A 22,679-nucleotide genomic window follows, 5' to 3' on the forward strand; every position below is an offset into this window, starting at 1 on the left:
AATAAGTTAGTTCCAATGACCCTCCTCGGAATAGTCCTCAGATCTTGCATATCTCTAACTGGCTAGACTGCTACCGCCACCCAAGTCCCCTTTGATTGTGGAGGAGCCCAAATGGCGATGTTCGCTGTGCTGCGAGGAGCTTAGTAGACTGAGACTGCTCCGCCCAGCAGTCTCAGGAACATAGATTGGTGAGGAAGAAACCTCTGGAACGCCGCTGAACGGTTTATTCTTAGTTTTTTGAAAGCGGAGCATCCAGAAGAACAGATATAATTTTATCTTATTTTTCTTTACTTTTAAATCAGAAAAACGTATATATATATATATATCAGTCCGTGGCCACCAGCAGGAAAACAACCGAACTGGCCGTGTGCGACCCTCCTCAGAGAGTCGCCACCCAGAGGACGCAGAGGAGAAACGATTTCTCGAAACCGTCCCTCCCCAGTATAGTTTATCTGTTTTTGCACGACGCAATTCTCGAATAGCGTCGGTGCTGACAACCTCACATTCATCCATGTCTTTATAATTTACCCACCAGCGTTGCCTAATAAAATTTTTTATTTAGATGGCTGGTGGGTAACGTCGGGGTTAAAAATTATGACACCGACTCGGGAGAGAGAAAGCTAGCAAGCGTCTCTTTAACCCGAGGCACTGTCATACCATGATACTTAATACCGATAGCATTACTATAGTTAGACGTAGGGCATTAAACACATAAAATAGAAACCGACTTATTCCACGATCTTGACACCTCAGTGTGGTGTGGAGATAGGGAAAAACGGCAGTCCCCGACGAGGAGGCTGAGATACAGAGTTTTTCTGTTTTTAGATTTATTTCATCTAATAAACTCCTTATTTTCACTCTCATAAAGTTCAGCTGGCCAGAAAATATTTAACTAGCAACAGCACTAGATAAACCTCCTTTTAAAGCTCCTCTTTATTCAACAGAGTTATGAGCTGACTTATTTATTCATTTATTGAAAACTCAAACATCTGCCTTTTCTTAATATCTTTATTTGTTTTGTTCTCTTTTTCTAAACAAAACACTAACGATACCAATTCCTCGGAACTGGAAATCGCCAGCACTGGATCTGGCAGGTGAAAGCTGAGATAGGGCGGAGCCCGTCCCAACCCCCGCTGTCAGATCCGTTTGCGAACCCCAAAATGCGAGTCGCCGCCGTGCATCGGCAACAGCGGGACCCGCGCGGGGAGCGCGAACCGAACCGTCTTCCTCGAAGAACGCCCGGCGGGAGCGGAGCGTCCTCACGGACAGTTTCTCGCAATGCTCACAGTCAGCCCCCTCGAGAACTGACTGTGGCATGCTCCACTCCCAAATAGTAACAAAAAGCTGATGTGTGTGTCCCCACCCGTGATATAACGTGGGCAGGGAACAACACAAAAGCTGCTTGCTCTCTTTTGCCATAATATATATATATATTGCAACTTGACAGACAACAATAAATATGACAAGGACAGAATACACAGATCGCTTGCTGAAGGCAACAGAAGCTGTCGCGGTCTGTTTTCTGGTGTGCTTTATAGCTTCCTGGTCTATGACGTCACCGCCTATGACGTCTCGCTCTTCCATTGGACTGATTATACACGTGCTTCACGACGCAATCACGCAGAGCGTTCCCACCGCGTCTCAACGCAGCTCGAGTTCCCTTGAAAGGGAACTACTATGTGATATAGCTATACATCATCTTCTGATTTACTAATGTGGAAGTTGCTGAATTGGAATATGAAGTACACATATTGAGAATGACAGCAGACATTAGGCTTACACTTTTACTTACCATACTACCTTCATCTCCTGGAAATCCAGGATGACCCTTCTGACCATCTGAGCCCTAAATAATAAAGACAAAAAAGGGATGCTGACACATAAAACTGAGTGAGCGTCCTACATAAGTAGAATTTCTTTAAGGTATTATAGGCACGTTCCCTAATGATGCTGCATTCAAGGATAACTCATTTAAGTCAAATTCTAAAGCAGAAATGCATTTATCCTTTGCATCATGTGACAAGCTCAGTGAGAAAAAAATCAATGAAGATGAACGAAACAAGAGAAATGATGTAATCCACGTATTGAGGATCTCTGACCTTTTGACCCGCTCTTCCAGGGGGTCCTCGTGGTCCAGGTAGACCAGAGCATGAACAAGTAACATCGCAGCATTTCCTCAGCGCCACTGTTTCCTGAGGGGAGAGAAAGGCGCACAATGTGTGAAACTGTGCGTCTATTGCTGTTGAAGTCACAGGCCATGCATTTACATTTTAAGAATATTTTACCACTGATTCACTTTGTAGAAGCTCGGCAAATTAGACTGTTGGCAACACGGACATGCCATATCTGAAAACTATAAACACAGCTACACAACTACAATCCAGACTATAAATATTTGTCCAGTTGAAATGGTTTGTGTTGATCAAAATGTGTTTTGTGTGGTGATTTATAGTCTGGAAAGAGCATTTGGAAATCAAAGATGTTAATAATTGTGCATATCACTGTGTCGATGTATTTCATGGTAATATCAATACATTTCAATATTTGATATTTGTGCAATATATAATTTTCTGTATGATGTAGAATCTGGCTCCTGAAACAAAGGTGAAATGAAAAGCATAAAAAAATTAAAATTGCTCATTTATTTAATGAGAGAGAGAAAAAGCACAACACTATTTCACCTACACAAGTTAAAGGGAAAATAGCTTTGAAAAGTCTTCAGTTAAAATACACAAAATAAACATTCAGTTTCAATTATAAAATTTCTTTTAGAACATCTGCTAAGCTGTTTATGCAACTTGTGCAGATGGTGTAAAAAATAAGCTTGGCAAGAGCTGAAAAAATCTTCTTTGAGTAACCAGAGTCCTTAAGCATTGTTTTCATACTTACAATTTGTTTCATAAGAGCATTGCCTAAGTTCAGCATGTTGATGGTGAGTGGCTGCAAGTAGCCGAAACCGCTGCCAAATTCCAGCTGGTCAACATCCATTTTCCCCTCCAAAGACACAATCAGCAGTGTGCTCACCCCTAGTTTACACATCAGAAATAAGCACAAATAGCTTTGAAATAGTTCAAGTTCAGGGTCACAGTCTCTAAACTTGACTTCAATTCACTTTGACTTTGATTTTATTTCACGTTCAGGTTAAATGGGGAAAAAGTCCTCCAATAAAACATGAGGACTATGCAAGACTACTAATAAGATAAAAGGCAATGCTTCCATATCAAACAAAACAAAATCAATATGAAACCTCAGATTTGCAGATGGAGAGGGAGGGGTAACTATATCCTCTTACAAAATTAATTAAAGTTCTGCATTAAGCTGAACAAAGGACAAAGGAATTTCTCTACTGTAGGAATGGTTGGATCTGTGTTAAAATACTTTACTGTACAATGGCCCAGATTTGTATGATACAGTGATAAAGGCTACTGTATATCCACATTAATCTGGATAAATTGGAAAACGCATCTTTTTCTCTATGCTTTGGCCTTCCATCCACAGAGAGAAGTTTTTAAAGAGTTTTTTAAGTGGAAAAATTTGAAAACAGTTTTCGTGTTGTAGTGTGAACTGTGTAAACTGTAAACTGATGATGCATGTTTAGTCATGTGATGCATATTGTACCCATAGATCTATGGTTGTATGTGCCATTCACTTTCATAGTGTTGTTAAAAGATAAATGTTTAGTCAAATCAATTCACCTTTATTTATATAGCGCTTTATACCATACCAATGGTCTCAAAAGGAGCTTTACTGTGATTAACAGTTAAATAATGACCAATGATGCAAAAAGAATTCAATTCTGCTGTAAAGCAGTTCTAAAAAGTGAATGGTGGGATATTTTGCTACTTACCACTTCGTTTAAGTCTTTCTGAACTCTCCATTAAGTGCTGAATGCTATCATCCAACCCATCTGTGAAGATTATTAAAACCTAGACACAAACATACAATTAAATTCCATTGTCTCAGGTTGTCTTGAATGAGCAATAAATATTTAATGCATTAGGTGTCCAATATGGATCTAAGTGATCAAAATGCTAAATCTGATCTCCCAACCATATTTGCATTTTTAAAATACACATTTTTTTCCAACAGTCCTCTTACAGATGCAATTTAATTCACCATTTTGGGTAAAATATCACACTTTATTTTTGGGTGACATAATTACACATTACTACATGTACTTAATATAGTAATAACAGTAAATTATGCATTATTACAAGTAACTAACCCTAAACCAAACCCTAACCGTGACTAAAATAGTAAGCAGTTAATAATTAATATTACTCAGTACTGAAGTGCAATGTAACAACGTCACCTTAAAATAAAGTGTTACCAAATATGATAGCAAATACAAGTGCATAGTGTTTCTTTGGTTGTATAAATAATAGTTCAACTATGTTTCTGTCAGTAAGACATCACAAAAACAAAATCATTTTAAAATAACATCAGCAGAGGTGCTCTTTTATAATTAGGGGAACATTCATTTAAAGAATGTAATATACTGTAGTTGACAATCATTTTAATGGTCAACTGTATATCTCAGACACATTCCCACCTTTGCCTTGGCATCAGAGACAAACATTCCTCTGAAGGATTCTAACAGAAACTTGTTGAAGGCAAGGGGCTCCGAAGGTTGCGATGACACCACTTTCCTGATCACTTCCTCGTTGTACTTGTCAAAGCCAAAATCCACCAGAACACGGCCATCTCGTCCAGACACTAGCCTATAGCCAAATCTAATTGTAATTTTGTCCGCTTTGACACAGCACAGATCACCCATCATGGAGATACGGTGGATGGCTGCAGTAACCAACATTTCCACCTGAGGCCTCAACAGAGGTTGAGTGCTTGATCGCCTGGACACGTCAAACCCAAAGGCAATGTCAATATTGCAATCTGTTCAAACAAAACAATAGGTCACACTCTTCAAGGAAGGGAATAGACAAAATAGTTTACATCATTATCATTAATACCATCCATACAATATAAGTATAGTACAGTCTACGACACAGTATATTACCATTTACCATAGAAAACTTTTTGGTAACACTAGAAAAATGGCCTGCCATTAATAGATAACTATTAAGGAAGCAGTGCAGGACAAAATGAGTAGTACTACATTAACACTTCAGCTACTACTATCAACTAACATACAGTACACTGTAAAATCTAACATTGTTCTTACTAACTATTGTTTAGTTAACTTTACTTAATCTCCGATAATGTGTTGAATTTACTTTAAAAAAATTAGTAATCTGTACTGTTTGCATGCTATGCCTTCATTACTCAGAAAAGCCTATTAAACATTACTTGACTGGTTTGAGTACCATTTTGCCAAAGCAAAAAAAAAACATTAAAAAAAAACAGGTGGGGCAAAATATAAAGAAATAAAACAATGCGTATAAACGCATAAAACATATAAATTAACTGACGGCATTAGTCAATGGCAAAAATCATCAAGGTCAGTTAATCAGTTAACACCTACATCCAGTGGTAATCAAAGATAAAATAGAAGATATGGCATTGTTGACATGTAAATGTGCATGGTTATGTGTTCAATGTACACAGTAAAGCTGTGGAAGATTAGAACAAGTCTTATTGGACTTGGGTCTTTGCGTTCTGAAAGTAAATTGTATGCTTCATTGCAAAATTTGATTTCTCATCATGTGACCCCTTTAAAGAGTAAAAGAATGGGTAGTTCACCCAAATATGAAAATTCTGTCATTAATTACTGACCCTCATGTCGCTCCTAACCCGTAAGACTTGATGAAATTTAAGAGCTTTCCGTCCCTCCATTGACAGCTACGCAACTGACACTTTCAAGAGTCTTTTTTATTAGCCTAATGTCCAACATGTGTTCATTTAACAACGCCTGCTCTTGCGTCGCTTCATAAAACTGAGGTTAAACCACTAGAGTCACGTGGATTACTTTAATTATGTATCTACTGCCTTCTGGGGTTTAAAAGTGCTAGTTGTGTAGAGTGTCAGATTTCATCAAAAATATCTTCATGTGTTTTCTTTAGATGAACGAATGTCTTACGGATTTGGAATGACTTGAGGGTGAGTAAATAATGACAGAAATTTCATTTTTGGGAGAACTAACCCTATAACTATTGCTCTGATTCAAAACTTATTGAGCTCCCTCATAAGGCAGCATTTTAATGGTCATATTTGGAAACAAGCGGTAACTTATCAAGTTTAGAAACAGTGCTGATATGTAAAATATTTAGTATAATAATAATAATCATCAATTATAGTATAAAAACTAATTACTTACCATTTGTGGGAAAATCTGGCACTTCTTTTTTACAGAGGAAATGTAACACTTTCCTTATGGTTGTCTTCAGTTCAAGAGTTTCGAAGGTCTCAATGAGGACCCGTTCAGGTGAACCAGCTATTTCACGCAGCTCAGATTTCTTTATGTCATTGCCAACCCCAATAACAGTTATTGCTATGTTCTTGTTTTTGAGATAAGCTAATGCATTCAAGTCTTTTGGATCATTAGCTTGTCCATCTGTGATCAGCAGGAGATTCTGAGCGACTCCTTCATCTATTCTGGATCCATTCTCTTTTGTGAAGTAGTGTTTAATTAAATTCAGGGCGTCCCAAGTATTTGTGCCTTGCTTTCTTTGCACAATGTTGTTTATAGCTTGCTCCACTTCAAAAAAACTAGTGTATGTGTTCAGGTAAAATTGATGCAAGAGTTTATCGCTGAACTGGGCGACACCCACTCGCCATTTGTCTTGAGCAATATCCAGTTCTTTCACAATGCCAATCATGGTTTGTTTGAGAATATCCCAACTTCGTTCCTTAATAGACTCTGATCCATCAATTAAAAAAAACAGGTCTGATACCTCCATCTCACAAACTAAAAAGAGAAACAAAAAAAACATTAGGACAAACAAAATTAATAAAGACAAAAACAAAAGCACAGTTTGCATTTGGGGAAGCAACAATGAAACTAGATTGGCAAACCACAAGCTACTCATGATGTCCTGCTAGCGGGACGCCTAACTTTACTTCAATATTAAATCCTAATTTAATCATGACAAACTATATATCGTTGGAAAGGTCTAAGACTCCTAAATAGATATTTTAGCTGTGTTTTTTTATTACAAATTATGTAGGAACAGTAATAGATGAATTTATGACAAGTCTGAGTCTCAAGGTTCCATATTTAGTGACAGAAGTGATATTCGGATATAAATGAATTAATTTGTTACGGCAGAATTCATACAACAACAAAATCTCATGGGAACTTAAATTTTTGTGATTTCAACTTGAAATTTGGAACACAACTTGGTTAGATATATGGCTTTCATTTCATAGTAATTTCATAGTAAAAATATTATTTTAAATATTTATTTTATATAAAATAAAAAATATTAATAAAGTATATTTAAAACTTATATTTAAACTTCCATAACTTTTTCATTCTTAATTTTTTTGCTTTCACTTCAGTAATAATCTGCTGAGTGTTTTATTTAAAACATGACCAAACTTAAGTCTATATTCCAAAGCATTCTTGAATTACAACCATTTAAGTTTGTATAGTGAATTTTAATGTCCGTTATCAAAGGGGGGGGGGGGGGGGGGGGGGGGGTGTCATCCCCAAAATGGCTAAATTATCATAGAGATGAAAGAAGTGAAGTTATATTGTTTCTTCACCATTTGGGTTGATCACATCCTTTGCAAATGGTAGTCAATTGAAGAATGGGAATGGAACACAGAGAACCTTATCAGACAACGGGGTGTCTCAACTTCTTTAACATACAGAACACAGCTGTTGCAACAAGAGCAACTTCATTTACATTAAGAGTGGTAAACTGTAACAGGATAAAAGGTTTGAGATTTGGATGTTCTGGGTTCAGTCTGACACTGATGAACCCAAGGTGCTTCGTGTACCTTGCCACTGCTATGCTGTAATAAAATTCATTTTTGAGATCTTCGACGTCCACATCATTTTTTCTTACAAAACTGAATTATATTGCCACATAACATGGGAAGAGTAGGTCAGATATATATCTATTTTGCAGTGAAAGATTAAATGGACATCCCATCAATTAAAATGCATGAAGTTATTATGCAGAAATTACTCTATTTAAAACGCAGTTACTGACAAAAAGTAGCTAAATACATTTAAGCTATTTAAGTGGTCAACCTATTTTTAAATACAGTAATAATTTGATATAATTTAGTCAGAAGAACATTCCCACGTTGAACTTTAAGTTAATTTGTTCAAAAGTATTTGTGCCATACATTAAGATTTTTTTAAACAAATGAACTCAAATACCATGTCAGCATTAACAGTGAACAGATTCATTCATACTTAAAACATAAAAGAGAAAAAAAATCCAAATGATCTGTAACTGGAGTTGAAAATAACAGGGCAGCTTGTTATTAGAAAATCTACAGAATTTTAGAAACAGCTGAGCTACTGATAAATGTAGCTAAGTTAGTAGCATTGCCATTTTAGCTAGTTATTCCCAAGCACTGATAGAAGGTGATAAGAAATAAAATTTACTTGGTTTGGTAAGATTGCAAAGCTCTTGGGTGATTATTTTTTGTAGTCCACGAAGGCCCTGGTAGGTGTTTGCATAGTGCACTCGGCCATTCTCTCCTGCCATCTCCGTTAGCTGGACCTCATCTGCATCTTCAGTACCAATAGCAAAAAAGTTGAGTTCTGAATTAGCCAGGGATTGAGGCCAAGTTTCCAGTCCACTTAAATCATTAACCTTGCCATCTGTTATCAGAAATAGCACTTGAGGTACATTCTTTGCCCGTCGTCCACCATGAGTTGTGTCAAAGTAGGAGAGTGTGTAGTTAAGGGCCCGGGCCGTGTTTCTTCTTCCGCCTGAAGATTTGAGGTTTGAGAAAACCCTCAGAACATCAGCCTTACTGTTGTACTCTTTCAGGGTGAACTCTGACTGAGGGCTGTTAGAGTAGGTGATGGCGCCAAATCGTACCCGTTTTTCTCCAACCACAGATTTGTCCACCACATATGACATTAAGTTGATCATTTCCTTGAAACCATCTTTATTGGGATTACCAGAGGCATCCACAAGGAAGATTATGTCAATCAGTTCGGGTGTATTGCATTCTGGAAAGATGTATGATCATAATATAAGAAGTCATTCTGGCTTTGGTTTTTACTATAATACAAATGAAAGCTGACAATCTTTTAGAAGATATACACATTATAGGGATAGTTCACCCAAAAATAAATCTAATAAAACTAATCCATATGAATAGAGCGGTTTGATCCAAATTTTCTGAAGAGACTTGATCACTTTTTATGATGAACAGATTGAATTTACATAAGGAAGGATTGGAACAACATAAGGGACAGAAAGCTCTCAGATTTCATCAAAAAGATCTTTATTTGTGTTCCGTAGAAAGTCTTACGGGTTTGGAACAACATAAGGGTGAGTAATTACTGAAAGAATTCATTTTTGGTGAACTATTCCTTTAAAAATGTACAGTCCTCTTTTTTTTGGCAAAACAGCCATGAGCCATAAATGTCTACATGCTATTGCCGGTCAGATTCAGATGGACTTTGGAAATGGAGGGTAAGATGAGTCATCAGTAGTTTTGTCCAATTTAATGAAAGAAGACTATTTGTTGCAAATGTTTTCACTTTTAAGAGAACACTAGCAGTAGATGCCCTCAAAGCTAACTGACATGGACTAAATACCACAAAACATATCATCTAAAAGAGGTTACCGACATAATGTGATCTCTTTTAAAAATCTCAGATTTCTGTTAATTTTATTTACATACCTGTGTTACAGATCTTGAGGAGAACCTCACTGCCTAATTCTTTCAGGGAAGCAACTGTGTCTTCAAAGAACACACCTTCGTGGGATCCAGCAATGGCAAGAATCTGAGATCTGTTAGCATGTCTCATACCAATGGCATAAATGTTGATGGAATTGTCTCTTAGGACTTTTGCAGGTAGGGCTACATCATCCCTACTATCTCCATCTGTAAGAACTATCAAAAACTTCATGGCACTGGAGCGCCCTCCTTTAGACTTGTCAAAAGATTGAAATACTTCTGTAAGTGCATTTCCAGTGTAAGTTTTCCCATGCATCTGTTCAATGTTTTTAATTTCCTGTAATAATCTAGCTTTATCATCAAATCTATCTAAGGAAAACTCCTCTTTTGTGTTTGTGCCATACTGAACAACTGCAACACGCTCCTTGTCTGGTCCAATTGCAAACTTTTCTATCACAACCTCCATTATTTGTTTCGTTTTATTAAAGTCTTCAGTGCTAACACTTTCTGATCCATCAATCAGGAAGACGACATCTGCAAAAAGACCTTCACAACCTAAAAATAAGAAATTTATAAAGTGAACACTCATTCTGTGAAAAGAATCTTAAAACAACAATCGGACACTGGCAGTCATTTATTTGCATGCATTGGTTATATTATTTTATCTCCAAATTTAAAAATAAAATTGTGCAAATCAAATAACAGTGCAAACATACCATATGAATATATGCCATAAATTGAATTTCTTACCTTCAAAGGAACATATTTCTGTAAGGATGTCTTTCTTAATATCCTTGAGAAAATCATAGTTTTTGACATAATATGTTCTTTGTGGACTGCCAGATATTAATTCGAGCTCAGGCACAGATGCACTTTTCACACCAATAGCATAAATGGTGACATTCTGTTCTGTTCTCAGTATTTTAGCAGGAACTTCTACTGACTCTTCTGTCCCTATTGATTCACCATCTGTGATTACAATCAGCAGCTCACGAACATATTCGCCACGTGTTTGAACAGCTTCTTTGAATAGCGGTATCATTTGTCTTAACCCCAGATCAGTCCTGGTGCCCCCTCCATTCATAACGAGATTCTTCACTGCCTTTTCCACATCAGTTTTTGTGCTATAGTCGTGTAATCGGAAAACTGTGGTTGCACTGCTTGCAAACTTCACTACCCCAATGCGCACATTGTCACTCCCAATCTCAAACACATCAAGCCATTCAATAATGAATTTTTTCATATCTTCAAAGTCTGCATAGGATATACTTCCTGATTCATCCACAAGGAAGTATATGTCAGCTTTGACTGTTTGCTTGCAACCTAAAGTGAAAGAGTATTCCATTATGAAATTGGAATTTTGAAACAGGTTGAACATTGTGCTGGTAATAAAAAGAAAATGTTAAAAATATTGTGCAAACCTTTTAATACTGCGCCAAGTGAGATTTTAGGTATGATGGCATCTGTGATTTCAATGCAAAGAGTTTTGGTTAAAATCTTCGCAAGTGAATTTAGCTGATCAAAGCGTTCCACATTTAACACAAACTTTTTGGGTGGGTAGGATGCAATCTCTCTCAAGTCATCCTCTTTTGTGTCTTTGATACCAAGCGCAAATACAGTGACGCCTGTTCGCCGTAAATCTGCTGCAGCGCTGGCCGCGTCATCTGTGGACTTTCCATCGGTGATAACAACAGCAACCTTTTGAACATACTCATCTTTTCTGCTACCTCTTGCTTTGGTAAACACATGCTCTTTGGCAAACTTCAGAGCAGCTCCGGTGTATGTTTTACCACGACCATATGCCATGCTACTGATGTAGCGCAGGATGTCAGCCTTATCATCAAAGGTGTTAAAGTACACATCAGCTCGAGGGAAGTCGCTGTACAGGATCACAGCTACCTTTATTTTTCCCTTGCCCACGTCGAGACCTCCTATGGTGCTCTCGAGAAAGTCACGCACAAGTTGGAAGTTTTTGGATCTGATACTGCTGGACTGATCAACAATAAAAGCGATATCTGCCACCACGTCAAACTTGCACTCTGTCAAAAGACAAGAATTTTACAAAACCATAGTCTTTTGGATTATGTAATACATAGCCTAATAGTTATAAATCCACTCATAATTAAAACTCAAGGGGTGGAAAGTTTAATAACATTATGAATTATATTGAAAGAATAGAAGATTATGCAAGCACTCACCCTCTGTGACAGTAGCGTCTTCCCATGTGTCAATGGCAGTCTTAAGTTTCTGTTGTACTTGTTGAATGTTGCCTACTAACTTGTAGCTGTGCTGTTGACCAGAGATGTCCTTCATTTCATACGGATTAGCTTTGTTTAAGCCAACAGCAAAAACCGTCACCTCATCTTTATTGACTTTACGGGATGCTTGGATGACACCATCATCAGATTCTCCAGCTGCAATGACTAATAGGAACTGCTTAAAACCTTCAGATGCGCGGCTTCCAGCAGCGCTATTTAAGAAATTTGTGTGAGCATATTCAATTGCATGGCCAATTCTACGCTCCCCTGTAGGCCTCAGCTGCAGGGTGCGCATCAATGACCCCATCTCACTCTTGGTCTTGTCAGAATTAAGCAGGAATTCCTCTTTGACATTTTCGCTAAACTGAGCCAGGCCGACACGATTAGCATTCTTTCTCACGTCGAGCTGGTTAACCAGTCTATAGAGGAAGTTCCTTATTATTTGCTGCTCTTGTTTAGATGCTGAACTGTCAACCAGTATGAAGATATCAGCAAATCTTTTCAAAAAAGCTGAAGAGAATGGAAACAAATAAATTATTTATATGTAAACAATTTAAACACTAGGGTGCAGACAAACAGTAGATTAACAGTATGATGGGCCTCAAACCAACAATATTTTTTTAGTGTACATGGTTTAACTTAAAAATAATAAAATTGAGTTAATACAATGAAGAAGTTTGGTTTAATCAACAGACACTCAAAATATTAGTTATCTAAGTTGATTTGACAAAAGAAAAAAATGTTGTGATAAATCATGAACGTATATATAAATAAATATATATATATATATATATATGTATATTTTTTTTTTTTTTTTTTTTTTTTTTACTGTGTACATTTATGAAAAGTTTTTGTTTTGTTTGTATTCTTTTTAAGGATTTTTATATTCAACAATCCCACAGTATAAACACAAATGGGAAAACATACAAAGTAAAATTTTACCTTGTGACTGGACGCCCAAAGTAAAGCACACTTTGTTGCGCAGACTCTCTTTTAGACCTTGTAGTTCTTGATAACTGTTAATACTGAATAAGAACTCTTCATGTGGGATATTAGCAATGGATCGCAGCTTTTCCATGTTGCCTTTTCCCACCCTGATGACAAAGATGGCAACTCCCATATTTCGTAGTCTCTGGGCAGGTTCATCTACAGCATCAGTTGATTCCCCATCTGTGATGACTATGGCAATGCCAGGGATATTCTTTCTGGCCAGGTTGAAGTAATTCTCACGGATGAAAGTCAAGGCCTGACCGGTCTTGGTGCCTCCTCTACGGTAAATGAGACCATCCAACTTTTGGTGCAGGTCTTCCTTATCTAAATAGTCACCAAGTAGGAACTCTTGGTATGTTCTGTCACTAAACTGGGCAAGTCCCACTCTCACCTTGTCAGGTGTAAGGTTAAATCTGTCTACAAAAGCATGGAGAAACGTCCTCACTTCTTTAAAATTGTCTCCAATGCTATTAGACGAGTCCACAAGGAGCACAATGTCTGCCTGGGCAGTATCATTGCAGCCTAGAGCAACAGATGGAAGAGTTTTAGTTAGAGCTTTGACCACTTAATTCTGCTTTAAATTTTTGTGTTTGTACAAATAGAATAATAGAAATGTCATTTTAAGGATGAAATCAGCATTTGCTGCAAACGGCATGTTTGACTGTCATGATGTTGCCTTGTTGGTTTAACTTGAGATTCGACAACATTAAGGCCCTGTTTGCACCTGGTATTAAGATGGGTTTTGGTCGATCGGATCACAAGTAGACGAGGGAGACACGATCTCATTTACACCTGGTGTTTTAATCCGTCTCTTTTGTCTACTTTCAACAACTCCTGTCCAGATTTCTTCGAGGGGAGGGTCTATGGGTGGGTAAATCTATGGGCTTTTTCAGATTTTTCGATCTAGTGGACAAAATAAGCATGTCATAGCTGTACATACAGTATAACACAGCGCTACCTACAAGGATATTGCTCCATAACAGTTTATTTTTATCAGTTCCTTTGTCTTTGAGTCATCATATTTCTCACAGAATTCTGCTTGTAAATTAGATACAGATAAAAAAGCACAGTAAAGATTACACTTCTATGAATGCATTTGAGAGAGAGTGTGATTGCAAGTGAATTAATTCTACCTGGCAACGTCTCTCTACTAATAGTGAAACCGTGGGTTTAGTTATTAAAAAATGTGTTCGAACTTTTCGGTTTCTAAGCTATTTTATAGATAAATCACAGAACAATGTTGACGATACATTTCTGCGCTAATGAATATTTTTGTGTGTGCGCGATATGCATGTGATGTGAGCGCTGTCTGTACGTGTGTGCGTTACAATGAAGTAGCGCAGAAGGGCGATTAACTTATGTGTACAATAAGTGTTTAAAACGTGCATTTACCCGACCTGATCAATTCGGAGCATCCAGATGGTATAGGTATCAAACATTTCTTATTTCTGCGTTTTTAGAGTACGCATTTATTTGTCATTTTAACTGTTCGGAAACGTAAAAGTGGACTTCAAAAGATTTCTTATCCTTTTGCGCCCTGTATGGTCCATGATCATAGTCAATGTCAAGCTTAAATCGTCATGGCAGAGCATTAACATCGACTAGTCTGTGCAACCCCTAGTGTGAACAGGGCCTTAAAAAATATCAACATATTCTAACTCAAGCTGCTCAGTCTTTTTAAGTACTCACAATTTTCCCATAGAAAAATTTCTTACACTTCAATGAAAAACTTCTGATCCATGGCGCTCTCAAGCTATGTGCATCAAAATCAACAGTCCTACAGGCTTTTCTGACTTAGTATGCTTTAGTTCTTCTAAATGATCAGACTTTCACACATGACATAATCAAAAATCCCCTAAAACCAAAATTACATTGACAGAATTGTAGCTTGGAATGTTTTGTATTTGATCCCAGTGTTCAAACTACAAACTTCCTATATAACCTTAAGACTTCAGGTTTACCCTCAAACTGTTTTAAACTCTCAGGCAAGACTTAGTCAAGCTAACATTCAAAGTTTGATGAAAATCTTGGAATAAATATCAATAGAGTTATAAGGGGTTTGTTGCAACTGGCTACTGATCTCTCTGTAGTTCTCTCAAAGATTTCCAGTAAAGCTGTGACTCAAGAGTTTTGAATTAGAAGTTTTTTCAATGTAATATTTTACCTTTTGACATCAGGACGTCCTCTTTTTGTGTTTCCTCTACAGTGGTACACAGATCCTGGACTACACTCTGGGAGATTCCCTGCAGAGCTGCGAAGTCTGTTACACTGTAGACATGCTTATCGTAAGGCTCGTTCGCGATCTGTCTCAGTAACGCCTGGTTTGCATCTTTGATCCCTATGGCGTATATTTCGATTCCACTTAGCCTTAGCTCCAGAGCATGTGACTCAACCTCATCTTGAGAATCCCCATCTGTGATAACAATGGCAATCTGAGGAACATTCTGCTGTGCTCGACTTCCGGCCTCTACAACAAAGTGATGTTTCAGCATGAACTCCAAACCCTGGCCGGTAAACGTCCCGCCAGTTTTATAATCCAGACTTTGGATGTAGTTGAGAATTTCCTCCTTGTTCTGGTATTTGTTAAGCAAAAACTCAGTACGCGGTGTGTCACTGTATTGAACCAGACCGATCCTGATCCTGTCATGAGCAACTTCAAAGTTCTCTACGAATGAGGAGAGGAATTCACGGATTTGTTGGAAGTTGTCCGGCCCAATACTGCCAGAGCCATCCACCAGGAATACAATGTCAGCCACTGTCTCCCGTGTACAGACTGAGAGAAAGAATACAGACTTTTAATTTGAGCAACAATCAGACAAAACTGAACAAAATCATCTTGTATGATCAAGTAAATTCTGCCCCTACCAAGTTGTTGGCCATTGCTGACAAGACAACATAATGACAGAACAAGGAATCCAAGTAATCCCCAATCCTTCTCCATGCTTAAATTTCTTGTCCCCTGAAAAAAGAATCCAGAAAGTTTCTGCAACACTCACATCACCAAACAGAATTGTAAATATAATATGATGTTAGCTTTAAGAAAGAATGAACAAATATATTAGGGTAGTAGGGATGTCGTTATATAAATCAAAGGACACAGAAATCTTTCCACTTTCCCACTGGTCTTTCCTGTTTGAATGAAAAATAACACACAGAATGTTTGTAAAGACTGTCAGGTTGATATATGAGATCTACCATTTTGTGCGCGTTACTGGGACTACGACCACTTATACTTATGTCCTTACCACACAAGGGCCTTGTACCAAATTGCACACTTTATGTTTACTTGTGTAAACCATGGCCATCACAGGTCAGCAACAACCGCAACAAGTCAGATCAAACTTTATCAAAGTTTGCTGTGCAACGATGCAGTAGCATTCGCAGAAATTACACTGACTGCACACAAGTGTAACAACTAATGAAGCCTAGAGGGCCAAGACTCCATATCTATTAATTGATTTAACACATCTTCCAGATACAAATACATGTCAAATGTACGCATATATCCCAGACAAACATATACATAAACATATTGTATAATTGATTATGTGGGCCAGCATTGAGGGGGTTCTCCTCTTAAGAGCTAATGTTTGTGGACTTCCTTAGTCTCTGAATTACTCTTACATCCTTAGAACATTTGCCTATGGTTAAGCAAAATATTTACTTGAGATGAAGCTCAAGCCCATCAGATGAAGAACAGGCAGACATCCATTACAGGACAGATGGAACGTTTAGAAACATCACTCACTTTCAGGTTCTTACATTATATGTGCAAATTAGTAAAATAGATGTAAATAAATGATAAACTACTACAAAATCCTAAATAATTTTGAATATTATTTAATCAACAAAATATTTGCAACATTTTTACAAAATATTTGATCAGTATTGAGAAAATTATTAGTTTTATTAACATGCATGAGTATTTTGTATGAGGACACAAGTACTGTCTTGATCCGATCTTTTGTTATAATGTTGCATCAAGAGGTCATATATTGATTTTCAAATGCTATTTAACACGAAATTGTCTGAATCTGAATATACAAAATATGTATAATACAATTGTTCAGTAATACAAAAGTTCAGTAATTCTTAGTAACTTTTGTTTTTGATCAGTTGTAATATTAGTTGTAATGCACACACATATGTGTGTGCATTACAACTAATATTACAACTGATCAAAAACAAAAGTTACTAAGATTAGAACATAATTCCAAGAAATTATGTAATATCTGTATATAGACCACTGTAAAAAATTATCGTGATTTTAACGGTAAAAGACTAACGGTAAAAAATGCAATTGGTTAACAGAAAGTTTCCTTACTATATACGGTAAATAACTGTGATAGATCTAACAGTACATTTTATGTAATTTTACTCTAAAATACCATTAAATTTACAGTTTTTGAAAGTGAAAAGGAACAACTCATTGTATAATTTACAGTGAAAAACCGTGACACTTCACATTTGATGTATTTAAAATAACTTATGTTGAAATAACTATGTTTCTTCTTAGTTTTCTTAGTTCTTTTCTAATCAGTTATGTACAATAGGGTTTTATGTTACATTTAATGTTGTTAAATTAATGTTTATTGCATTTTTAAAATTTCATGTGTGTTACCATGATGGTGTTTAATGTTTGTGCGAATGACACTGTGCAGTCTCTCTTTAATAGTATAAGTTTACTTGTGGAAGATTACTTGTGATGAGCTTTGACTTATTATGTTACTCTCATCACTGCTGTGATGATTGTTGGTTGTCTGTGTATTACAATGGTACAAAACAGATATTAATACTTCAATAGATTGGTAAATTAACATTATATCAGATAATGAAATGTGGATTATTACTGTAAATTTTAAGTTAAGCCTGTAAAACCAATAACGTTGATACCGTATTTTTGCCGGTAAAGTTCTGGTAACCACAGCTGCCAGTTTTTTTCCATAAAAACAAAGGGATTTTTTTTTACAGTGTAAATGTAGTTTTGCTCTAATAATTATATAAGGACCTCGATGCAAAGCAGAGCTTGAACATCTGAGAGCTAAATACCATGACAATTATATTTAAATTATAATTTTAAACAATTATAGGAATTATTGTTTGAATTATTCGATTCAATATTACATTTCATATACAATGTCATATATAGACTTAGTATACTGTAAAGTATTTCATAAATAGAAGCATCAATATTTTTATGAAAACATAAACCTCGTCTCGATATCGTCTTTTCTTGAAATAACCAAACATTTGAAATGCTATCCAACAGGCAAGCATTACAATTACACACATCTGAATACATACAAAAACAGTTCTAATATTTCAAATTAATATTCATTCCAAGCCACTAACAATAACAGAAACAGCAAATGTGTTCCTAGTTTTAGCAAGGATTGTGTGTGCCATCTCTATGCTACTTTCCTAATGCGTTTAGGATCAGGCCTGAGTCTATGAAAATACTGGCTAGTGAACATGAGAGATCTGAATCCACAAAAAGAGGCTTGAATAAAATCCAAATAAAATCTATACATAAGATGCTATTTGAACTTTTGTTTATAAAACAAACATGAAAAACCCAGTGATCTTTTCTGTGAAGTTTTTCTTTGAAACATTTCAGACATCTCTACAAGCTAAAATACTATATCATAGTATCATCATAATGCCTTTGCATGGATTATACTCAGATTACCTCAGTGCAAACCGCTCTGTGCTATACATTCAATAAAAGAAGAGAGTAAAGATGTGAACTTACACAGAACCCAGGCACCGAAGGGACGAGTCCAACCTGAATGAGAAACTAAAAATCTGAAACTTCTCATAGAAACTTCTCAAGCCCCTCCTTGTCCTCAACACCATGATTTCCATTTTAGGAGAACATGACTTTCAAGACATGTATATACAGACCCACACATGCACGATAAGATTCATCATTTGTTTATCTTCACCATCGAAAAGCTTGAATGCAACATATTCACATTCAACGTTTGGTTGATAGCAGATCCTTACAGCTTCATATTTGTTGCTTCCCTTAGCTCAGTTAATTTAATTTAATTTAATATTTCTATCAGTGCATTTATAACAATGCTAAAGGAATAGTTTTTGAAAAAGGCAAACGTTTCATCATTTACTCACCCACAGGTCGTTCCATGAATGTACATGGTTGTTTTTGCTATTGAACAAGCTCTAAAATGATTAAAATGCGCGCACACACACACACACACACACACACACAAACACACACACACACACACACACACACACACACACACACACACACACACACACACACACACACACACACACACACACACACACACACACACACACACACACACACACACACACACACACACACACACACACAAATCACCATTAAAGTAGCCCAAATGATTGTGTACTCTTTTGCTTTTAATGTGATGCTGAATCCTCACTAAGTGCACATTAAAAGCAGATCATTTGATCCCATCATGGCCCGTTCCAGACAGTACCTGTTTCTGTAGACATTTCCTCTCAGTCTGTGGTCCATCAGCAAGAACACAAGACAGAGTTCTGGCTTCAGATCCCAGCCGCTCTTCCTAACAACATGTGTCTTGACTAATGTAGTCTGTATACAGATAAACACAAATAGACACGTTCCAACACCGCATGTAAGGCAAGAGAAGCATTTTATAATATGTTAGAACCTAATTTAAAACATGGTAATTCACAGAAACATTATTAGCAGATTTATTAATCTTTTTATTAGCTCACGTTCAGAAGTTCTGCTTGGATGTGTATAGCGTTGGCTTGGTTAAATCTTACTTATCGAAAATAGCTTGGCTAATTCCTTAATTTGTGCATCTTTAACACTTTCATTTATATTGTTAGTCCTCAACGGGTGGGTCATTAAGTTTGTTCTGATAGGGTCGATTCGTCGTTTAAGCTCAAAGGAGGAAGCTGATAGTCAACGAGGTTCGAAAGCAGGAGGAGAGGATGAGGTGTATAAAGGCCATTTCCCAGGCCAAGCAGGGATCGTGGATGAGATGGGAGAGTGTGGAACAGCGTAAGATGGGCTGGCAAGACCTTTGGTCAACGGAAGAGAGTAGGATCAGTTTCCTTATCAGGTCAACATATGATGTTCTCCCATCACCACAGAACCTAAATCTCTGGGTAGGAGAGGATCCCTCTTGTCCTTTGTGTTCATCAGCTGCCACATTACGGCACATTTTGACAGGATGTAAGGTGGCTCTTAGCCAAGGTCAGTTTACTTGGTGACATGACCAAGTACTCCGATGTTTGGCTTTAGCATTGGAAGACAAGCATTACATGACCAATAAGTTGCCACCTGTTCTAGCAAAATATTACACATAGAAGACAATATTCCTCCGCCCAGGCAAGCAACCACCAAGGAAAGGTGTTAAAACCAATTGACCCTTCGCTAAGCCCCGCCCTCCCTAGTTACTGTTGCTACGCCTGTGAAGCTTTCGCGCCTGGCACGTCTATAATGCAGTGTGTATGCACCGGTGTCAGACATTCCCAATGAGATAATTAGTAATTTTTGGCGAACATGTGAAATATCTGAGAGAGCAAGACAAAAGGGACTCTAGTATGCATTGAAGGGATATATCCACAACATATTATGCAACCAATTAGAGAATAATTTCATAAAGATTGAAGCTAAAACCTATAGTCCCAGCGCAAGCAGCAGCGCCTCATACGCTGACCATTCAAATGGGAAACACACAAATTGAGGAACAGCTATGTTTGTGCACAGCAGGGTAAGTGAAATGTGAAAATAATCTAATAATTATAAATCAAACAGCTTAATCCATAAATCTTGTGGAATAACACTAACACCGGGAGAGCCGCGATCGGATTGGGTTAAAGTTACTCAGTCAGGGGTAGTAGGCCGCTGATTAACAAAATGCTGAAATATATTTTAAAGTCTATCAGTGAGCCTCCGTCTTGTCTTTAATTGTCTTATTTTACGTTACAATATATGTATTATGAACAAAGAACCGTCATTATTTCCAAGCAATAGGTGTTTTTGTTAATCCTGTGGACAGTTGTGAATGGGGTCTCCCACTGCTGGATCACACACATCATTTCTCCCATTGGCTTTTAGATTTTGAGGAAGGAAAAAAATTCACTTCCCAGTCCAAACTTTTAGGATCCCGGGTATCAGATTTGCACAATCCATACGCACAACGGTTTTTCCCTCGCTCGAAAGCTTGCCAGACCTCCCATGCCTAGTTACGGTTGCTAAGACACGATTGGCCAGTGGCGGTTTTCGGGCGTGGCTTGGCGAAGGGTCAATTCTCGCCCAGGACAACTGGAAGCTGCTAGGGACTGGAAAATGCTGGCTGATCTTGATCAGCGGCTTATTTTTCCACCTGAGATTGCCACCACTAACCTCTGATAGATATTAACCTCAGATAGTGTTTTGTGGTCTGGATCAGCACGCATCGTTCAATTGATAGAGTTAACAGTGCCATGGGAGGATGCTGTAGATGAGGAATATGAGAGGAAGAAACTGCGGTATGCTCAGCTGGCCACTGAAGCAGAACAGCGAGGATGGAGAGTCCGGGTTTATCCAGTGGAAGTGGGTTGTCGAGGATTTGTGGCACACTCCACAACCCCGTCGGATTCAGTGGCCAAGAGTTGCGTCGCACAGTAAAGAACTTATCTGAAGCAGCAGAGAGGAGCAGCAACTGGCTGAGGTTGAGACGGAAAGATTCTGCCTGGCAGTGTACAGGCCCCCACGCTACGGTTTTGAAAAATTCTTGAAAAACTCAAGGAGTCTGTTGATTTAGTTGTATAGTTTGCATAGTAGACAGTTTTTACGTCCTGTGTATTTTAGGATTGGTGTTTGGACAGATTTTGTGTTTTGCGGTAGTGTGCCATACGGAACCGTTGCCACTGAACCTGTTTTAAAGTCGGCAGTGGGGCTCGACAGCCTTAGTCAAACGGGTTGGTGCGTATGGTCGGGTTGCGGAGAGATTTTGAGAGATTGTGGGTAGGTCACAAGTGAACTACGAGGAAGGAGCAACCTCAGCAGCAGGAGGGATGTAAAGGTCAGTAAACTGGGCTGAGTTGAGTGGGGGACGGAGGGGGGTGACTCTGGGACACCAGAAAGTGCTTGGACAGAAAGTGTTTCATGGCCTGCGACGATTTCTGCACTTCAGTGAATCCCTTTACCGCTGGACCGAAGAGGCCGGTGTTGGAGATTGGGGCATTGTTACACCCCATCTAAGGGAAAAGGGGGGCATCATGAAAGACTCCGAAATTTGCAGGGAATTAGAACAAAGGTCTATTTATTTACTTAATTTGGGACTTTTGATTAAGGAGCTGACTAGGCCAAAATAAAAAACAAAACAACCTTGCCTTTAAACCTCATTCCTAAACCCTAACCCAAAAGAAAAGAAAATGAGAATACAATCTGTAAACCTAACTCCTTAACCAAAAACAGAGATCAAACAGTTTACAATAAAAAAATAATGGCGTCAGACTCCCTACTTTCCCAAAAATCTGTATTTACAATATATTTAGAATCAGGCAAAAAAACTGAAAAGGGCAGTCCAAATCAGTGTCAGAAAACAGGCAAAGGGTCAAATATACCAACAGGGATATTCAGATACAAACAATTTTCAATTCAAACAAACAAACAATGTCTGGTCT

The 22,679-nt window shown here is 37.6% G+C and overlaps 2 protein-coding genes across 2 annotated transcripts in view; both read right to left on the reverse strand.

Moving 5' to 3' along the window:
* The window catches only part of LOC143702948 (collagen alpha-6(VI) chain-like), a 163,630-nt gene that overhangs the window by 33,910 nt on the left and 107,041 nt on the right, over positions 1 to 22,679 (reverse strand). Inside the window, exons 11-15 of the mRNA XM_077196888.1 lie at positions 4,553 to 4,893; positions 3,848 to 3,926; positions 2,890 to 3,026; positions 2,100 to 2,192; positions 1,793 to 1,846 (exon numbers count right to left, since the gene is read on the reverse strand). Coding sequence (XP_077053003.1) covers positions 1,793 to 1,846; positions 2,100 to 2,192; positions 2,890 to 3,026; positions 3,848 to 3,926; positions 4,553 to 4,893 — 704 coding nt within the window. The remainder of the gene's footprint in view (positions 1 to 1,792; positions 1,847 to 2,099; positions 2,193 to 2,889; positions 3,027 to 3,847; positions 3,927 to 4,552; positions 4,894 to 22,679) is intronic.
* LOC143702929 (collagen alpha-4(VI) chain-like) lies at positions 6,267 to 18,807 on the reverse strand. The gene is made up of 10 exons (XM_077196858.1): positions 18,775 to 18,807; positions 15,888 to 15,981; positions 15,187 to 15,795; positions 12,975 to 13,544; positions 11,973 to 12,542; positions 11,196 to 11,813; positions 10,525 to 11,097; positions 9,778 to 10,329; positions 8,522 to 9,097; positions 6,267 to 6,865 (listed from the first exon to the last, which is right to left on the reverse strand). Exons 2-10 carry the CDS (start codon positions 15,961 to 15,963, stop codon positions 6,267 to 6,269), a joined length of 4,743 nt encoding a protein of 1,580 aa, XP_077052973.1. The 5' UTR covers positions 15,964 to 15,981; positions 18,775 to 18,807.

This window comes from Siphateles boraxobius, unplaced genomic scaffold, assembly GCF_051911475.1.
Source record: "Siphateles boraxobius isolate OS27281-9 unplaced genomic scaffold, OSU_SipBor_1 37, whole genome shotgun sequence".
Classification (NCBI taxonomy): domain Eukaryota; kingdom Metazoa; phylum Chordata; class Actinopteri; order Cypriniformes; family Leuciscidae; genus Siphateles; species Siphateles boraxobius.

Coding starts and splice junctions, on each gene's coding strand:
- LOC143702929 (XM_077196858.1), bottom strand. CDS start 15,963: ATGGAGAAGGATTGGGGATTACTTGGATTCCTTGTTCTGTCATTATGT. Junction 10,330..10,524: donor AGAAATATGTTCCTTTGAAG/GTAAGAAATTCA, acceptor TCTTATTTTTAG/GTTGTGAAGGTCTTTTTGCA. Junction 6,866..8,521: donor TTGCAATCTTACCAAACCAA/GTAAATTTTATT, acceptor TTCTCTTTTTAG/TTTGTGAGATGGAGGTATCA.